This window comes from Pituophis catenifer, unplaced genomic scaffold (assembly GCF_029215685.1).
Source record: "Pituophis catenifer annectens isolate HBS135680 unplaced genomic scaffold, rPitCat1.0.hap2 SCAF_9, whole genome shotgun sequence".
NCBI classification, from domain to species: domain Eukaryota; kingdom Metazoa; phylum Chordata; class Lepidosauria; order Squamata; family Colubridae; genus Pituophis; species Pituophis catenifer.
In genome coordinates, this window is record NW_027256889.1 from 17540826 (window position 1) to 17558292 (window position 17467).

Genomic DNA, 17467 nt, shown 5'->3' on the forward strand with positions numbered 1-17467 from the left:
GAATAGTGCCTATACACATAGCCATGGCCACCCAGTCACATGACCAGCTAGCCACACCCACCCAGTCACATGACCTCCAAACCACGCCCACAAAATAAGCCACACCCACAGAACCGGTAGTAAAAAAATTTAGAACCCACCCCTGGTTTCCATCCATTATTCCTTGTCCAGCCTTCAGATGCTTTAGAAAATAGTTTGACCCCCTCCTCTTTGTGGCTCCTCCTCTCTGTTAATTCATCCTATTTTGGTCTTTTCCTGGCCCTTCCACACAAGGCATTAGATTTGTTTTTTTTTAGAAGAGACCCAGAAGCATCTCTGATAAAGATCATCTTTAAAGCTTCCCCCTTATTTTGCAGTACGCCTGCTTTGTTGCTGCTGCTGCTGTTGTGTTTTAAGTAAAGTTCAAGGAAATCAGAGGGAACACGGAATCTGCCAGGCTCCATGGAAAAATGACATAGAATAATCTGTTTGGGGCAGAGGTGGGTTTCAGCAGGTTCTGACCAGTTCTGGAGAACTGGTAGCGGAAATTTTGAGTAGTTCGGAGAACCGGTAGTAAAAATTCTGACTGGCTCCACCCCCATCTACTCTCTGCCTCCTGAGTCCCAGCTGATCGGGAGGAAATGGGGATTTTGCAGTAACCTTCCCCTGCCATGCCCACCAAGCCACACCCACAGAACCTGTAGTAAAATATTTTGAAACCCACCACTGGTTGGGGGCAAGCTAGGTGGGGACCCAGGCCTAATCTTTTGCTTTCCTTTTCTCCCACCCTATCCCATCCCCCCCCTCCCCACTCCCCACTCCAGCAAAACCAGAGGAGCCCCTTGGGAAGGCAGCCAGGAGCAACTTCAGCCTCAGAGTGGGGCTGACACTGAAAAAGACCTGCCTTGTCCTAATTCCAACATGGAGAAAGTTGCTGGCAAGGCACGTTCCCATCCAAGCAAGGCGGGAGATCCTGCCACAAGCCCTTCGCTACGATGGAAGAAAACCCCCCCTGAAGCTGTCAAGAAGACGCCCTTCGGCAAAGTGTCGGCAGCCTCCCAGAGGGTCGAGGAAGAAGGCACCAGAGCCAGCAGCCCCTCTAAAGTGTCCAAGCTGCTTGAGGCCTGGGAGAAAGGACTGGTGGGGATGGACGCCACTAGCCCAGCTCCTTCCGCTGAAACCAGGCCCTCCTGTTCTCCTTTACCTGCCAGGCGCTTACTTTCACCCCCAGAGGATGCCAACGCTTCTCACCCCACCACTTCCAGGAATTCTTTGCCATGCAAGGTGTCCTCTGTGAATGCCAAGCAATGCCTTTCTCCAGCAAATGCCAAGCAGTCTTTTTCTCCAACGGGGAGAAGGAAATCCACTTTCTCGGAGGAGGCCAAGCGGTCGCGTTCTCCTGATCCTTGGTGTCCTTCTGGGCCAACAGCAGAAAACCGGAGGTCCCAGTCCCCGGCAGAGAAGAGGCAGCCTCCGCCCCCAGCAGCAAAACCGCAGCTCCCTCCCGCACTCAAGGCCAAGCCAACCCATGGTTCCCCCTCCCCAAAAGGTAGCATCTGTTCACGTTCTCCGGTAGGGAGAAAAGATACCCCTTCCAGAACGGAGAACCACTCCATCTCATGCCCGGATGATACCGAGCACTCATCCTCCTTGGCAGGAAGCAAGTCCTCCTATTCTGTTGCAGATATGAGGCGTTTGTATTGTGGAGGAAGCACCACAGCTGCTTCAACGGTGGACACCAGGCGGCCATCCACCTTAGCAGAGAGCAGGAACAAGTCTCCCTCATCAAATGCCAGGAGCTCACCTTCCCCAGCAGTTCCAAAGTGTTCCTCACCCTCCTTGGATATGAGGTATCCATCCCCTCCACCGGACAAGGGATGGTATTCCTCCTCCACAGATGCCAGGTGCCCTTCCCCGGGAGAGATCAACTGCTTGCCTCCTCCACCAGATGCCCTACTCTTGTCCTCCTCGGTAGACAACTGGCAGTCCTCATCCCCAGCAGATGTTGGGGTCTCCCCTTCTCTGGTGGACTCCAGAAGCTTCTCTCCCACAGCAACGGAGGGGCGCTCCTGCTCTCCCAGCCCACAGAGGAATTTTACTGCTCATGGGCCTGTCTTTTCTCAAGTTTATTCCCGACTTCCCAAGCCAAAGTGCCCAGTGAAGAAAGAGATGCAAGATGGCCTCAGTACCAGAGTTACTGAATCACCTGGAGCCACACACTCTCCAGCTGCTGTTCACAATCCTGACGACGCCGGATTCCAGCAAGAGAGCCAGGACGCAAACACTAATGGGCTGCAAGAGCAGAATCTGAGCCTTTCTCGTGACAGCTTGAATGGAACCGTCTCCAGGAAGGAAGGCCGTATGCTAAACGGGGATTTCCCCAAGATGGATGCTGGATCCCTGAAGGAAAACAACTTCCCTGATGCTTTGGCACTTCAATCCTTAAGGGAAAGTTCTCCCAACACCCTCCATTCTGTTCCATTCTCCGGATCCCTGGGGAGAAATTACATATCCTCTGCCCCGAGCCCTGCATTTCCTGATGCGCGTTGTGTGTTCAAGCCAGTCCAGAACGCCATGGGTTCCAGCACTGTAGGCAGATCCCATGCTCAGTGGTACAATGGTACAATGGGGAACAGCACGGTGGTTTTTAGAGCCCAACAGCAAGTCATTGTGCCTCAGCCCGGATGCTCCACCGTTTACCAAGTTGGGCGAGAACTTGTTATGTCTGCATCGGGAAACACCAGCCAGAGTCAGCGAGAGAAACCCTATGCTCCCACTGCCTTGGAAGAAACCGGGCCACCCCGGGCCGATCTCCCCAACGCCAAGTCCCCGCAAAGAGTCCACTCCTCCTTCCTCAAATCTTGCATCGTCTCCACACCAGAGTCACAGCCTGAGAATGGCATGACTCACTCTCAAAATGCCAATGTGAGGGATGCCCAGGGGCCAAGGTGTGTGCCTGCGCCGAGCCCTGACCGCACATCAAACAGAGACGCTGCTATAGCCAGGGAGGGAGCAGTTCCATTCAGCGCAACCCAGAGAGACAGCAGCCTGCCCAGCAATTCTGCCTCCCAGAAGCCCAGCAACCTGTTTGCAAGAAGCAGGTCTGAACAGGAGCAAGGCATGCCCACTGCAGGAGGCCTAATAACAAGCGGGCCAGATCAAGAGAGCAGCTGGTTAGGCGTGGGAAAAGCCAGCTTATCTGCCAAGAGGAGAAATAAGTGCCCCTCAGACACCGCAGAGGAAATTGGAATCTCTGCTACATCTCAGCCAACTTCTCCAGGGGATCATAAAGCCAGAACGCAGGATGATGAACTGAAAAAAGAAAAGATTTCGGGCAAGAGCCCTCTGATATTTGCGCTGGAACAAGATACTTCCCCTGCTGGGTCCCACACTTCCTTTTCATGGCCCGAACCCCCAAGCGACTTAATAAGAAGCATCAGCCAGACAGGAGAACAGGAACCCGAGGAAACTGGGGAAATGGAGCATTTTGTAGACACCCTCCGTAACATGGACTCCGCTGAACTTCGGAAGCCTTCAAAAGCCCTCTCAAGGACTCCACGCCCATCCACGCTTGGCAAGCACACCGTCCTTCCGCCTATCGATGAGAACCACATCGTTCCCAAGTCAAAGGTTTCTTTCCCAATAGCATTAGGCGAGCTGTTTTCCCTTACCAAGGAAAACTCAGAGGGAGGGAAAGGATCCAAGGGGGAGGAGCCGGGATTGGCAGAAGAAGACACGGAGGAGATCGAAAACCCTTACCTCACTAAAGAAGAGAAATCATGGGATAGCAGCGCAGGCAGGAGATCTTCCTCTTGGGAAAGCCAGCAGTACAAGACTGAGGAAGACTCTGGGCCTCCTTTCCTTGGAAAAGTTCAGGAAAGTCTGGCAAATATCAAGGCCAGCGATATTGCCCCCAAAACTATCGTGAATCATCAGCCCAACTTGATCAGAACCAATGTTCTCTCAGGGATGTCTCTTTTGTCCAACTTTGTAGACAGAAAGGTTGTGGAAGACAAGCCGTATTCTCGCTTGGACAACAGCTTTCTTTATAGCAAGTTCATCTCCCCAGAAAAGGCTGAGCCCAAGAGCCTAACAAAAAAGAAGGAAATGAGCCCAGTTATCCAGAGAAAGAGCAGCCAGACGGCTCCAAATGCACACCAGCAAGTTGCAGCTCCTAAGGGGTTACCACTAACTGCACTCCATGGTGGGCACCACTTCAAAACGCCGGACACAAGCGGGGGTTCCAAGCAGATTATTCTCCTGAGGTCCAGGGAAACAGAAAGCTTGACGCAATCAGAAATCCAGGTGAGTGAATTGTTGCTGGGTTCCCTGAAATGCAGGTCAAGTTGACTTTAATGTAACTGTTCTCAAGCTTGTGCCTGAGTAATGTCTTGGGCTTTCACTTGCATTATCATCCTTTGGGGATTATGGGAGTTGAAGTCTTAAGGCATCTAAGGAGCCCTGGGTTAAGGAAAGCTGAATGAGACTGCTCTGTTTGGTCTTTGCTGATGACAACTGTAATGTGGTGTTTTGCCAAGTGTGTCAGTGCAATGATTGGATGCCCAGGCAATGAATTCTTTTGGATTCTAGGGACAATAAGCACACCACTAAATAAAAAGGATTTTAAGCTTTGTTATTAGCTCATGCAAAGAGATTTAAAAGCATAAGATAAAAAGCATACGTTTAGTTTAGTTTAGTTTAGTTTAGTTTAGTTTAGTTTAGTTTAGTTTAGTTTAGTTTAGTTTAGTTTAGTTTAGTTTAGTTTAGTTATTTATTTTTATTGGTTCGATTTATATGCCGCCCTTCTCCGGAGACTCAGGGCGGCTTACAATGCTTTAAGCAATAGCCTTCCTACTTTTGTATATACCTGCTTAGTAGGGCTTTCGCCCCCCACCCCCAAGCAGTGTTCTTTTTTTTTTTTATACAAAGTCAGCTTATTGCCCCCACAATCCGGGTCCTCATTTTAGCTACCTCGGAAGGATGGAAGGCTGAGTCAACCTTGAGCCTGGTGAGATTTGAACTCGCAGTAATTGCAGGCAGCTGGCAGCTAAGTGCTACTTAACAGCACTTTGGTCCGCTGCTCCACCAAGGCTCATCCTTAGTTTAGTTGTTTAGTTTAGTTTAGTTTATTGTCATTGCACATGGTACAACGAAACTAAATGCCGTCTTCAGTGTGCGTTATAACTATAAAAATAAAAACACAAACATACATCCTTTACATTCTATATAATTGAAATTGAAAACCCGATATTGCACTATATTGTAGAATTCAATATGGTTACTGCCCTGGGATAGAAGCTGTTTTTCAGCATATTCGTCCTTGTTTTTATTATCCTGTACCGTCTGCCAGATGGTAATAGTTCAAAAAAAAAGGCTGCCCAGGATGAGATGGCTCTTTAAGAATGTTTTGAACTTTCTTAAGGCAGCGGGAGCTATAAAGCTCTTCCAAAGAAGATTCCCCAAGCAAGATGATACCCAAATTGCTCACAACCTGCCAGGAGCTCTTTAATAACTCCAGCAAAGATACCCCAAAGATGGACAGTTTTCACAGTATCTAGTTCTGTGCAGAAGGACTGGATGGCACATGACTTTAGGATGGGAGTGGAAAGTCTGAGACTTTTACAGTAAGAAAAGCTTGCAGCTACGTGAAAATCCTCCCCGCTTCTCCTTTATTCAAACGCAAGAGTAAAAGCAAGGTTAGCTCAGAATGAGTTCTAAACTTCGAGTCTATTCTTACGATGAAGGAGAAATCAAAATAATGTCACTAAATTCCTGGGAATAACAATGCCCTTCCAAACTGCCACTACACGTGCAAGTCTCTTGTCACTTGGTGTGTTCAAGAGCAGGGCTGTTTTTGAACTCTCTCTTGAGTTCTGCAGTGTGGAAAAAAAGAACATCGTACCCCTTTTTGCACCCAGATGAGCTATCCTCCTTCGCTTCAGCCAGTTGTGGAACTGGTGACGCAGCTTAAACTTCAAAAAGGAGGGTTATAGGACCGAACCCACCACTTTGCTCAATTGCACAGCGCTTAGAGAAAGCCACTTGAATGCTGTGCCTGAACGAAGGTCATTATTTGCAATCTTGAAATGGGGCGGCTACAGAGTCAGCGATGCTCATTAAAGAAATTGAAAAGTGGTCGTCTCAGACAGGAGCCGAGGTAACAGTAGGTGTACAGGATGAAAACACTGCAATATTCCATTTTACAGAGCTGAACGCTCACCTCAAACTACAATTGTTGTGAGATCTTGGGCAGGGGTGGGGGGGGGGGGGGTTGGACTAGATCAGAGGTCTCCAACCTTGGCAACTTTAAGCTTGGCGGACTTCAACTCCCAGAACAGAGCCTTGGTAGTACAGTGGTCTAAAGCACCCTGTTATTAAGACCAGCTGCCTGCAATTACTGCAGGTTCGAATCTCGCCAGGCTCAAGATTGACTCAGCCTTCCATCCTTTCTAAGGTAGGTAAATTGAGGACCCAGATTGTGGGGGCAATAAGCTGACTTTGTATAAATATACAAAAGTATGAAGGCTATTGCTTAACGCATTGTAAGCCGCCCTGAGTCTCCGGAGAAGGGCGGCATATAAATCAAATTTAAAAAAAAAAAAAAATTCCCCAGCCACCTTTGCTTGGTGGACTTTGCTTGGTGGACAGCTTTGCTTGGCGGACTTCAACTTCCAGAATTCCCTAGCAGCTTTGCTGGCTGGGGAATTCTGGGAATTGAAGTCCGCCAAGCTTAAAGTTGCCAAGGTTGGAGACCCCTGGATTAGATGATCTACAAGATCCCTTCCAACTCTGTTAATCAGTATCTATGTCTGTAAACATGTCCAATTCTCACCCCCACTTTTTTCCCCCTTTATGTTTAAACAAGAATTTTCAGTGGCGAAGCGAACAAGAGGAACAAGAGATTCAGATGTTTCTGATATGTAAAGCTTTATCTTGGGGCATTGCAACTTGACAGTTTCACAACAGCCCTCCTTTATGGAGCACAAGACACAGGTTCCGACTCGTTTTTCTGGATAAACATTCCCATCCCCCACCACCACCCCCATTGCTCTTATGTCGGGTCCTTTGAGCAATCTGGATTTCCATGCAGGGCTAGGTGCATGATGTTTCAGAGCTGCGGTGGTGCTTCCCAAGAAAGAGGAATGCTCCTTATGCAAGCAAGAATGCATTAAGTTCAGAGAACTTTCTATTGGCGTTGTGAAACTGACTTCAGTAGATGATGACACCGACTAGATGAGTTCTTTGATGTTTGGCTTGCAAAATCGATTCCTGTGGAACTTGATTCAGGGGCCAAGGAGAGGATGGGGGAAATGGACTAGTCTTCTCCCTCGGCTTTCGAAGCCATAATTGTCAGAGTCGGTTTAATGTCAGGGATCCGAGTAATACACCCATAGCAAACAGAACTCCGAGGCAGATAGGTTCCTCAAAGAATAGTTTTTATTGGATATACTATCATATTGGCACAGGCTGGTGAAAACCGACTCTGAAGGTTCCCACGGTTTACACCTAATTAAAAGTAAAAGTTTTTCCCCTTTTCCCAAACTATCAGTCACATGGTCCAATCAAGGTGGAGTCCGGTTGCTTGGACAACATCATTCCTCCTTTCTTCAGCCTCCTGTGGGAATGTCCTTGGTTCACAAGGAAAACTATTTTGTTTTCCTTGTGAACCAGCTATCACTATTCCCTCCCTCCAGGGGTGGGTTCTACTTACCTTTACTACCAGTTCGTAACAGGGCTGCGGGCATGCGCAGAAGCTTCCTGATGATGTCGGGGTCGGTGGGCGGAGCCTCCCGCCGGTTTTACTACCGGTTCTTGCGAACTGGTCCGAACCGGGGGCAACCCACCACTGCCCCCCTCCCTAGCCCTTGTGGCAATCTTGGATGCTCAAAATGGCCTCAGTCAGGCCAGCTCCAGAACTGATATTATATCAGATGAACAGAATAATAATATTATATCAGGTGAACAGAAATGACCCAACAACGCTCCAGACCCGTGTATGTTGAGGAAAGGAATATTTGAATGCAATGCAAGAGACACATGTGGTATAGTACAGGTATTTCTCGACTTACAACAGTTCATTTAGTGACCGTTCAATGTTACAACGGCACTAGAAAATGTGACTTATGGCCGTTTTTCACAGTTACGACCTTTGCAGCATCCCCACGATCATGTGATCAAAATTCAGATGCTTGGCAACTGGCTCATATTTATGACCGTCGCTGTGTCTCAGGGCCATGGGATCCCCTTTTGTAACCTGACAAGCAAAGTTATTGAGGAAGCCAGATTCACTTAATAACCAGGATGCCAACTTATCAACTGCAGTGATTCACTTAACAACTATGGCAAGAAAGGTCGTAAAATAGGGGCAAAACTCGCTTAACAAATGTCTCACTCAACAACAGAAAATTTGGGCTCAAGTCAAGGACTACCTGTAGTTAAGGGGTTGAGATTCAATCTTAGTCCCTTTTCAACCATGGAAATACCCCGAGGTTAATCCGTCTCTCCCAGCCCAACCCACTGTATAAGGGGGTGATTGTGGGGAAAGACAAAGAGTGGGGCACTTGGAGCTCCTGAAGGAATGGTTGAATATAAAACTAACGAACTAAATAATATACGATTGTTCTCCCAAAATACATACTCTTTACTTATTCCACAACTGCAAAGAAAGTTCCTTGGATGTACATTTTAGACACAGAGACCTTTTGAAAATTTCCACCATAGCCAGCGGTGGGATTCAGCCGGTTCGGACAGGTTCAGGCGAATCGGTAGCTCCGATGATCAGCTGAGAGCAAACCAGCTCGCTCCGACGATCAACTGGGCCCGCCCCCCCGCCCCTGCGCTATACCCTTATTTCCTTTGTTTGAAGCCCAGCTGATAGGCGCGGCAGAGAGGATTGCCACGCCTCAGCTGTTTTACTCATCGGGGCTGCAGTAGAAGGTAAGTTTTAGAGCTGTTTTCAAATGTACTGCGAAGCGTGCGCTCAGCGAACCAGTTGTTAAACCGGTTGACCGTGGCCATATTTATTTGTGCAAGGGCTGCTCTGTGATCTTCAGTAATTTCCCATCTATTTTTCAATTTCAGGAAGAGGAAAATAATCCTGTGAAGATCAACAAGCGTCCTAGCAAGGTAGGCTGGTGAAAAGGAAGGGCCACTTCCCAGGATCCGGCAAACAGGTTATACCTTGGTAGACACAAAGTTAAGACGGTCCCTTTTCCTTCCCCCCAGGGGAGAAATCCAGCAGGTTCTGACAGGTTCTGGAGAACCGGTAGCGGAAATTTTGAGTAGTTTGGAGAACCGGCAAATGCCACCTCTGGCTGGCCCCAGAGTCGGGTGGGAATGGAGATTATGCAATATCCTTCCCCCAGGAGTGAGGAGGGAATGGGGACTTTGCAGTATCCTTCCGCCACGCCCACCAAGCCAAGCCCACCAAGCCACGCCCATAGAACCGGTAATAAAAAAAAATGGATTTCACCACTGCTCCCCACCACCACCTATTTCTTACTTTACTGCAGATCATTTTATACTCCGAGGCAGGCTTTGGAGGGCAGAAAAGAGAAATCTGGAATGATGTCCCGGATGCCACTTCTTGGGAACTCGCAAACACTATCTCCATTCAAGTGATCCGAGGAGGGTAAGCAATGCTTTTGGCTGGCTTGGGATAAGCATAGTGGAAAAACAGGCCCTCGGCCAGAAAAAGAAACCAGCAAGAAAATATGATGAAAAGGATCAAAAGCTTCAGTGCGTGGTCGTTGGAACTTTGAAATCCGGTCGTAAGTGGCACTGGGGAGGTCCGTCGTAACTTTGAATGGTTGCTAAGCAGCCAGACTGTCCTGCTTGCTAGATTCGTTTCCCTCCCCCCACTTTCTCTTTCTCTCTGTCTCTTTCCCTCTCTTTTATTTCTCTCTCTGGAAGTTTTTAAGAAGAGATTGGATAACCATTTCTCTGAAGTGGTGTAGGGTTTCCTGACTAAGCAGGGGGTTGGACTAGAAGACCTCTAAGGTCCCTTCCAACTCCTATAATTCTATTCTATTCTATTCTATTCTATTCTATTCTATTCTATTCTATTCTATTCTATTCTATTCTATTCCATTCCATTCCATTCCATTCCATTCCACCCTACCCTACCCTACCCTACCCTACCCTATTATCTGTGTCTCTTCTCTGCTCTTGTTTCTCTCTCATTTTCTCCCCTCTCTTTCTCACTTCTCTCTTTCTCCTAACTCTCTCTCTCATTTCTATTTCTATTTCCCTTTCTTTCTCATTCCTCTTTCTCTCCACACACAAACACACATACATCATTTTAAAAAGAAAGATTAAAAACTAATATAAACTAGTTATAAAATACAGAAGAAAGAGGAAAAAGAAACCAAGAGAAAGCAAAAAGTGCCAGAAAAGTTAAAAATAGGGAAAAAAAAAGCAACTTCTGATCTTCTCCCCAGCAATTATAAGCACACTTGTACTTTAATCTCTCTAAAGTTACATCATGATCCAGTTCTTTCTATCATCTATCTTGTCTAATCATCAAAAATATAAATCGCAAGTACATTTTGTGTTCATTATTATCCAGAAAAGCCCACAAGAGGTTTCATAACCAATAAACGTAGGTAATATTTTCTCTCTACTGCAATTAAAGGAGGTAGTGTATCCATCTTAGAAAGCTCTGTCAATTCCACCAACATTCCTCCAGAATGGAAAGTGTTGAATTTTTTCATCTCTACTATATCCTGTCTCAATACTCTTTCTATGGAGTCAGTTTCCTGATTTGGTCCACCTTAAAGGGCTGTCCTCTCCTTCTTAAATACCAGCTACTGTGGGAGGGAACATCACAGTAAAAGAGAGTAGTTTCCCTTATATACTGTGCATGAGCTGTCCAGATAAATTGGACTAATAATTATTTTCCCAATGAGCATAATAGCTGCTCTTTGAAGTAAATGGTCTTTGCTATCATATTCAACTTTAATTATTGGATAAACACTGTTTTCTTGCCACTGTTCTAATGCATAAAACTGTGTCTATCTGAATCATGGAGCTTTGGAGGAATGAAAGGGCAAATAGCAGGAGGATGGGAGAGTCTCTCACAATTTTTGCTCCCCTCCAATGTTTTGTGGTTGAAGCGAAACATTTTGTAAGATATTTTTGATAAATATTTGTAAGCTTGTTCAGTACAGAGGAAAGGCATTTCTCTTTTAAGGACCACAAGGAATGTGGGTGGGTACCCAAATAACTCCATCAATATCACACCCCAGCCAATCCAACTCTAGAATTCAAGACTTGGCTCTAATGGACACTCAACCAATGATGTTCCTTTTTGGTTCTCTCCAGCTGGTTGATGTATGAAAAGCCCCGATTCCATGGGAGGAAGTGTGTGCTGGCCGAAGGGAACGTGGAAATCAGTAACCCTTGGAGAATGTACTGCAAGGAAGAGTCAGAAGGAGATAATGCCCCATTCCGTATTGGTTCTCTCAAACGGGTTGTGCAGGTAAAAGGAACTGAGTTCCACTCTTTTTTTTGCTTTAATTTATATGCCGCCCTTCTCCGGAGACTCAGGGCGGCTTACAATGCGTTAAGCAATAGCCTTCATACTTTTGTATATTTATACAAAGTCAGCTTATTGCCCCCACAATCTGGGTCCTCATTTCACCTACCTTTGAAAGGATGGAAGACTGAGTCAACCTTGAGCCTGGTGAGATTTGAACTTGCAGTAATTGCAAGCAGCAGATGTTAATAACAGTGCTTAGTCCACTGTACTACAGACTCTTTCAAAAGAGTGAAAAGACTTTCACTCAAAAGTCTTTTTCTTTTCAGGGAGTTGGTTGGCAATGTAGGTGAATGTTGATGTTGGAAGAGTGAGAATATAGAAAGATGCTGTTGTGGCCTGTTGGCTGCCAGTCCCTCCAGCAACCGAATCAGAGGAGGAGAAAGCATGGGAGTCAGGGCCAGCATCAAGGCAACCTGAGAGCTCCGAGGGGGAAGAGGGAATGGAGCTGGCAGAGAGAGAGAGAGAGACAGAGGTGGAGCCTGGGCCGTCCATCAGCCCTCAGATGGAGAGTCAACAGCCCCCAGGTCTAGAGGTGGCTGATGAGGAAGAGGAGGAACAGCTGGGTCCAGTGCCTGACACACAGATGCGGAGAAGGCAGAGGAGAGGAGAGCAGCGGAAATCCATGGGCTGATCCTTGGGACGGAAGAGCCACCGCTGCTAGTGAAGCCCCACCCTAGCTCTGGGGAGAAAAGGCAGGGGGAAGAGATGAATAGATGTGGCAGACAACTATTCATCTCCTTGCCAGATGGCCTTGTTAGCCTGCGGTGAGAGAGAAACTTTTTGCTGGGGCTGCTGGAGCTCCTAATAAAGGAATCTTTGAGTTCACTTCAGAGGGTTTGTTGTGTTTGGGGAGCTGGGTCAGAACAGCTGCCTTTTGCTGGATCAAAATTATCTCCTGTCTGAAACTTGAAAAAGTAGATTTTTCCCAAGCCTTCCTGGAGTTGCCATGATTTGCAGCTGAGCCTCATTCATCAAAGCAGGGAGAGCAACTGAAGGCAGTGAAAAGCAAGATGTGGTTCAGTTGCAGAGTGGGGAATTCACCTCTGCATATGATGAAAAGCAGGTGACTCACCATCTGTGGCAGATGAGGAGGACATTGGTAGCCAAAAGTGCCACCAGGGGGACACAGTGGCTTAGTGGCTAAGACACTAAGCTTGTCAATTGAAAGGTCGGCAGTTCAGCGGTTCGAATCCCTAGTGCTAACAGGGTGAGCTCCCGTTACTTGTCCCAGCTTCTGCCAATCTAGCAGTTCGAAAGCACGTAAAAAATGCAAGTAGAAAAATAGGGACCACCATTGGTGGGAAGGTAACAGTGTTCTATACGCCTTTGGCATTGAGTCATGCCGGCCACATGACCACAGAGACGTCTTTGGACAGCGCTGGCTCTTCAGCTTTGAAACGGAGATGAGCACCACCCCCTAGAGTCGGGAACGACTAGCACATATGTGCGAGGGGAACCTTTACCTTATGGTATTGCCTCTTTTGGGTGAAAGAATGGTATGAACATACAACAACCAAATTATAACCTTAAGTGACTGAAGCTTCAATTTTTCAATGCAAAGCACTTGACCGTATTTTGAATGAATTGGTTGACGCATCACGTCTGCCTTGATCAGTTAGGCTCCTCTTGAAAATTATTTTCTGAAAAACAAAAGTTTTATCTACTGTTGAAATATGTAACCATTACTGAATGCTAGGAAGTAATGATGATGGAAATCAACTCTTTCTCCATTAACAAGCCAAACTTCTTTGCAGGATTTCAGACTCCCCGAGATCACTTTTTTTGCAGAGGAAAACGGCGAAGGGAGAAAACAGAGGTTCACCGATTCTGCTGAAGATTTACGAACATGTGGCCAACCCTTGAAGGCAGCATCTATCATTGTACACTCTGGCCTGTAAGGCACTTTTTTTCTCTCATCTGTTTTGAGTACCCACTTTGTAAGAGGTGACCTTGAGCTAAAGTGCTTGACTTCTTTTTATAGAGATTAAAATAGAAAGATCTGAAGAGTGGCCATTAACTCCTTCTCTAATGGAAAGCTTATTGGTTACAACAGGGGTGTCAAACTCAATTTCATTGAGGGCTGCAATGGGCAAAAATCAATCAATCATTGCCTTCTAATTCACATATTAGTCTGGAAAACATAAATTGGGCTAGTTGGCTTAAAGCATTGATCAAGCAAACTATCTCCTTCCAGAAGATCTCTGGGGATTACAGTTCCGTTCAGGAGATATGTTATTGTTATTTGTTTTGCCAGTTCTTTTATAGATCTCTCTATTCCATAGGTGGCTCGTTTATTCAAAACCGTTCTTTGATGATGACCCATATGTCCTAGAACCTGGTGGGTATCCCAGTTTGCAAGCCTGGGGTGCAAAGGACCCCTCCATTTGCTCCATGCATCCAATTAAACTAGTAAGTATTCCCTTGAAAAATATCAATAGCAATAGTATTTAGCTTATATATTGTCCCATGATGCTTTACAGCAGTTTCTGTGTGCTTTGCAATATCAGCATATTACCTCCAACAATCTGGGTCCTCATTTTACCGACCTCGGAAGGATGGAAGGTTGAGTCAACCTTGAGCTGATCAGGATTGAACTCTAGGCTGTGGGTAGAGTTTGCCTGCAATACTGTATTCTAACCACTGTGCCCCCAAAGCTAGCTTTCTTTTCTTTTCTCTTCTTTTCTTTTCTTTTCCCTTTCCTCTCTCTCTCTCTCTTTCTTTCTTTCTTTCTTTCTTTCTTTCTTTCTTTCTTTCTTTCTTTCTTTCTTTCTTTCTTTCTTTCTTTCTTTCTTTCTTTCTTTCTTTCTTTCTTTCTGTATAAACAGCATCTGACCAAGCAAGTTAACATCACATTAAGTCTCATTAGTCTGATTTCAAGTCAGGAAAAGGCACTACAGATTCTTGGAAACCAAATACATATGTACACTTTAGCCCTAATGTTCTAATTCATTAAGACAAGGTCTCAATTGGTTGTTTATTCTTTTTTTACTGATTCCTTAATGGATGCACTAAGATCTCAAGTGGCAAGGTCATCTGGTCACCAGTTGCCATGTCTTGGAGATGTTCTCAAACCCAGAGAAATCTGCTCCACTGACTTTATTTGTTTATTTGCTTGCACTTTAGACTTACATTTGCATTTTTGCTTCCTGGAGAATTTTGGGGATTGAGGCAGGGGTGAAATGCTCCCAGTTCAGACCGGATTGGGCGATCCGGTAGCAATTGTGGCAGGTGGTTCGGAGAACCGGTAGCAATGGCGGCGCGAGGCTCCACCACCCACCTGGGTGTCGTTACTTCCTGCTTTTAAAAGGTAAAAAAAAGGCTCTGACGATCGCGCGCCGCAGCTGTGATCATCAGCCTTTTTTTTACCTTTTAAAAGCATTTTTTTTACAACCTATTCATGAATAGGTTGTAAAAAAATGCTTCAAAAAAGTAAAAAAAAAGTTAGCCACGCCCACCCAGTCACATTCCCCCCCGAAGCCACGCCCACAGAACTGGTAGTAACAAATTTTACATTTCACCACTGGGTTGAGGTCCACACATCTTAAAGTTGCCAAGGTTGGGAAACTTTGCTTTAGAGCCGTGTTTCTCAACCTTAGCCAGGTAAACGTGTATGGACTCCAACTCCCAGAAGTCCATACTTCCTAAAATGGTGAAGGTTGGGAGACATAAAGCTTCCTAGTCTTAAAAAGGGGATTTCTTGAATTGCAATTTGAGACCAATTGCAGGTGCGCCAGAAATAAATCATGTGAGTTAGCTGAGAAACTAGTAATCCTTGAGGATCCCATCGATATGGGACTCATTTGGGAGCAACACAAATTCCATATATGGAAATCCTGAACGTGTTCAACACGTAGACAGCAACATTTATTTTGCAGATTGCAAAATTTATTTTAGAGAGTGTCTATTCGTTTCTTAGCCTGAGAGGGCAGATTTAAATAGCACAGGTACAGCAATTTTTTTAAAAAAAAAAATTCGTGCCACTTTCACCAAATGTATTCAACCGGTATTTTACTTGTGCAAGTCAGCTGAATGACAGGTTTGTTTCTTTAAGAACACACGTCTTTAATTTGTTTAAAAAAAGTGTAGTGCCTCATACAAATGAATGCTTGTATGTTTGTATATTTCTTCATTTACTTAAGCATTGCTTACTTAGTTTATTTAAGGAAGTGAGACGTGTAACCAGAAGTTACACGGTGGAATGCAGGTTCGCTGTTCTTCATTCCACTCCCTTTCTTAATTTTCTTTCTTTTCTACACACCCATAAGTACATTCAGTCCGGATTGGGCTGTTCTAGGAATATCTCCCTTTATATTCTTTATTTTTAGGGAGTTGTACTTTGGCCAATATTGCAGTGCCCTGAAGGCACTGGCTGTCCCATGCTGTGGCACAAATGCAGTTTCAGCTAACTCAGCAACCTCCCTCCCTTCTGATTGATTTAGAAATCAGTAAGGTGAAATTTTGAACAGTTCGGAGAACCGGCAAATGCCACCTCTGGGCTGGCCCCAGAGTAGGGTGGGAATGCGGATTTTGCAGTATCCTTCTCCTAGTGTGGGGTGGGAATGGAGATTTTGCAGTATCCTTCCCCTGCCATGCCCACCAAGCCACGCCCACAGAAGCGTTAGTAAATAAATTTGGATTTCATCACTGGGCGGGAGGTTCCGCCCACCCGCCACAACATCATCATGGGTTGATTTGTGTGTGCGTGCGCGCTCCCACTGCAAACTGGTAGTAAAGGTAAGTAGAACCCACCCCTGATCTGCTTGCATCAGTAAATTGGTCAGACTGTTTTTTTCCTGCCTATGAACATTTTAAATGTTAAGTGTATGCTATTTGTGAGGAAATTTGAAATTTTTAAAATTGAAAGCAAGACCCTTTTGACGGATGATAATCTAAGGTCAGGGAGAATTCCTATGCAAAAGTGGTACCAGACAATGTCTCAAGAATCCAGATAATGATGAGCTGAAAAGGAAACCATAATCGATAGATCCAGTTACAGAATGTTCTCTTGTGTTTATTCTCTTTTCAGGGTTCCCCAGTTGTTGAAACGCCTGCAGAGCCCAAGGTAATGGGATCATGGCCAAGTCTGACTGATGGATAGAAATACATCCTTGCAAAAAGTAGAGATAAAGAGTCTGAGTTTGCTGCAAAACTGCATTTTTAAAATCAGAACACACACAAATACATACATACATACATACATATGTACATATATATATATATATATGTATACACACACACATACTGTATATACACACATACATACATATATATACACACACACACATATACATATACACATATATGTATACACATACATACATATATACATACATACATATATTTTAACAGATTAACTTTGTTGGAAGGGATTTTGTAGGTCATCTAGTCCAACCCCTTTTCTCTTAGATCCCAGCCTTTAGCAGAGAAACATACAGGCGAGGACATGAAGCACATACAGATAGTTCTTGGCTTACAACCACAATGAATAGAATAGAACAGAACAGAACAGAACAGAACAGAACAGAACAGAACAGAACAGAACAGAACAGAACAGAAAATATGGAAGGAGAGGGGAGAGGTGGGAAGAGAAGAGGGGGAGGGAGGGGAGTGGAGAGGAGAGAAGAGAGAAGAGAAGAGAAAATGGAATGGAATGGAATGGAATGGAATGGAATAGAATAGAATAGAATAGAATAGAATAGAATAGAATAGAATAGAATAGAATAGAATAGAATAGAATAGAAAATATGGAAGGGGAGGGGAGAGGTGGGAAGAGAAGAGAGGGGAGGGAGGGGAAGTGAGAAGAGAGAAGAGAAGAGAAGAGAAGAGAAGAGAAGAGAAGAGAAGAGAAGAGAAGAGAAAATGGAATAGAATAGAATAGAATAGAATAGAATAGAATAGAATAGAATAGAATAGAATAGAATAGAATAGAATAGAATAGAATAGAATAGA

General features: G+C 45.2%; 1 protein-coding gene across 1 annotated transcript in view; it reads left to right on the forward strand.

Annotated features, from left to right (window-relative positions):
• Positions 1-900: 900 nt before the first annotated feature.
• CRYBG2 (crystallin beta-gamma domain containing 2) overlaps positions 901-17467 on the forward strand; it is a 37322-nt gene continuing 20755 nt past the window's right edge. The window contains exons 1-7 of the mRNA XM_070949650.1: positions 901-4284; positions 9061-9105; positions 9492-9610; positions 11302-11458; positions 13273-13412; positions 13801-13927; positions 16545-16580. Coding sequence (XP_070805751.1) covers positions 901-4284; positions 9061-9105; positions 9492-9610; positions 11302-11458; positions 13273-13412; positions 13801-13927; positions 16545-16580 — 4008 coding nt within the window. The remainder of the gene's footprint in view (positions 4285-9060; positions 9106-9491; positions 9611-11301; positions 11459-13272; positions 13413-13800; positions 13928-16544; positions 16581-17467) is intronic.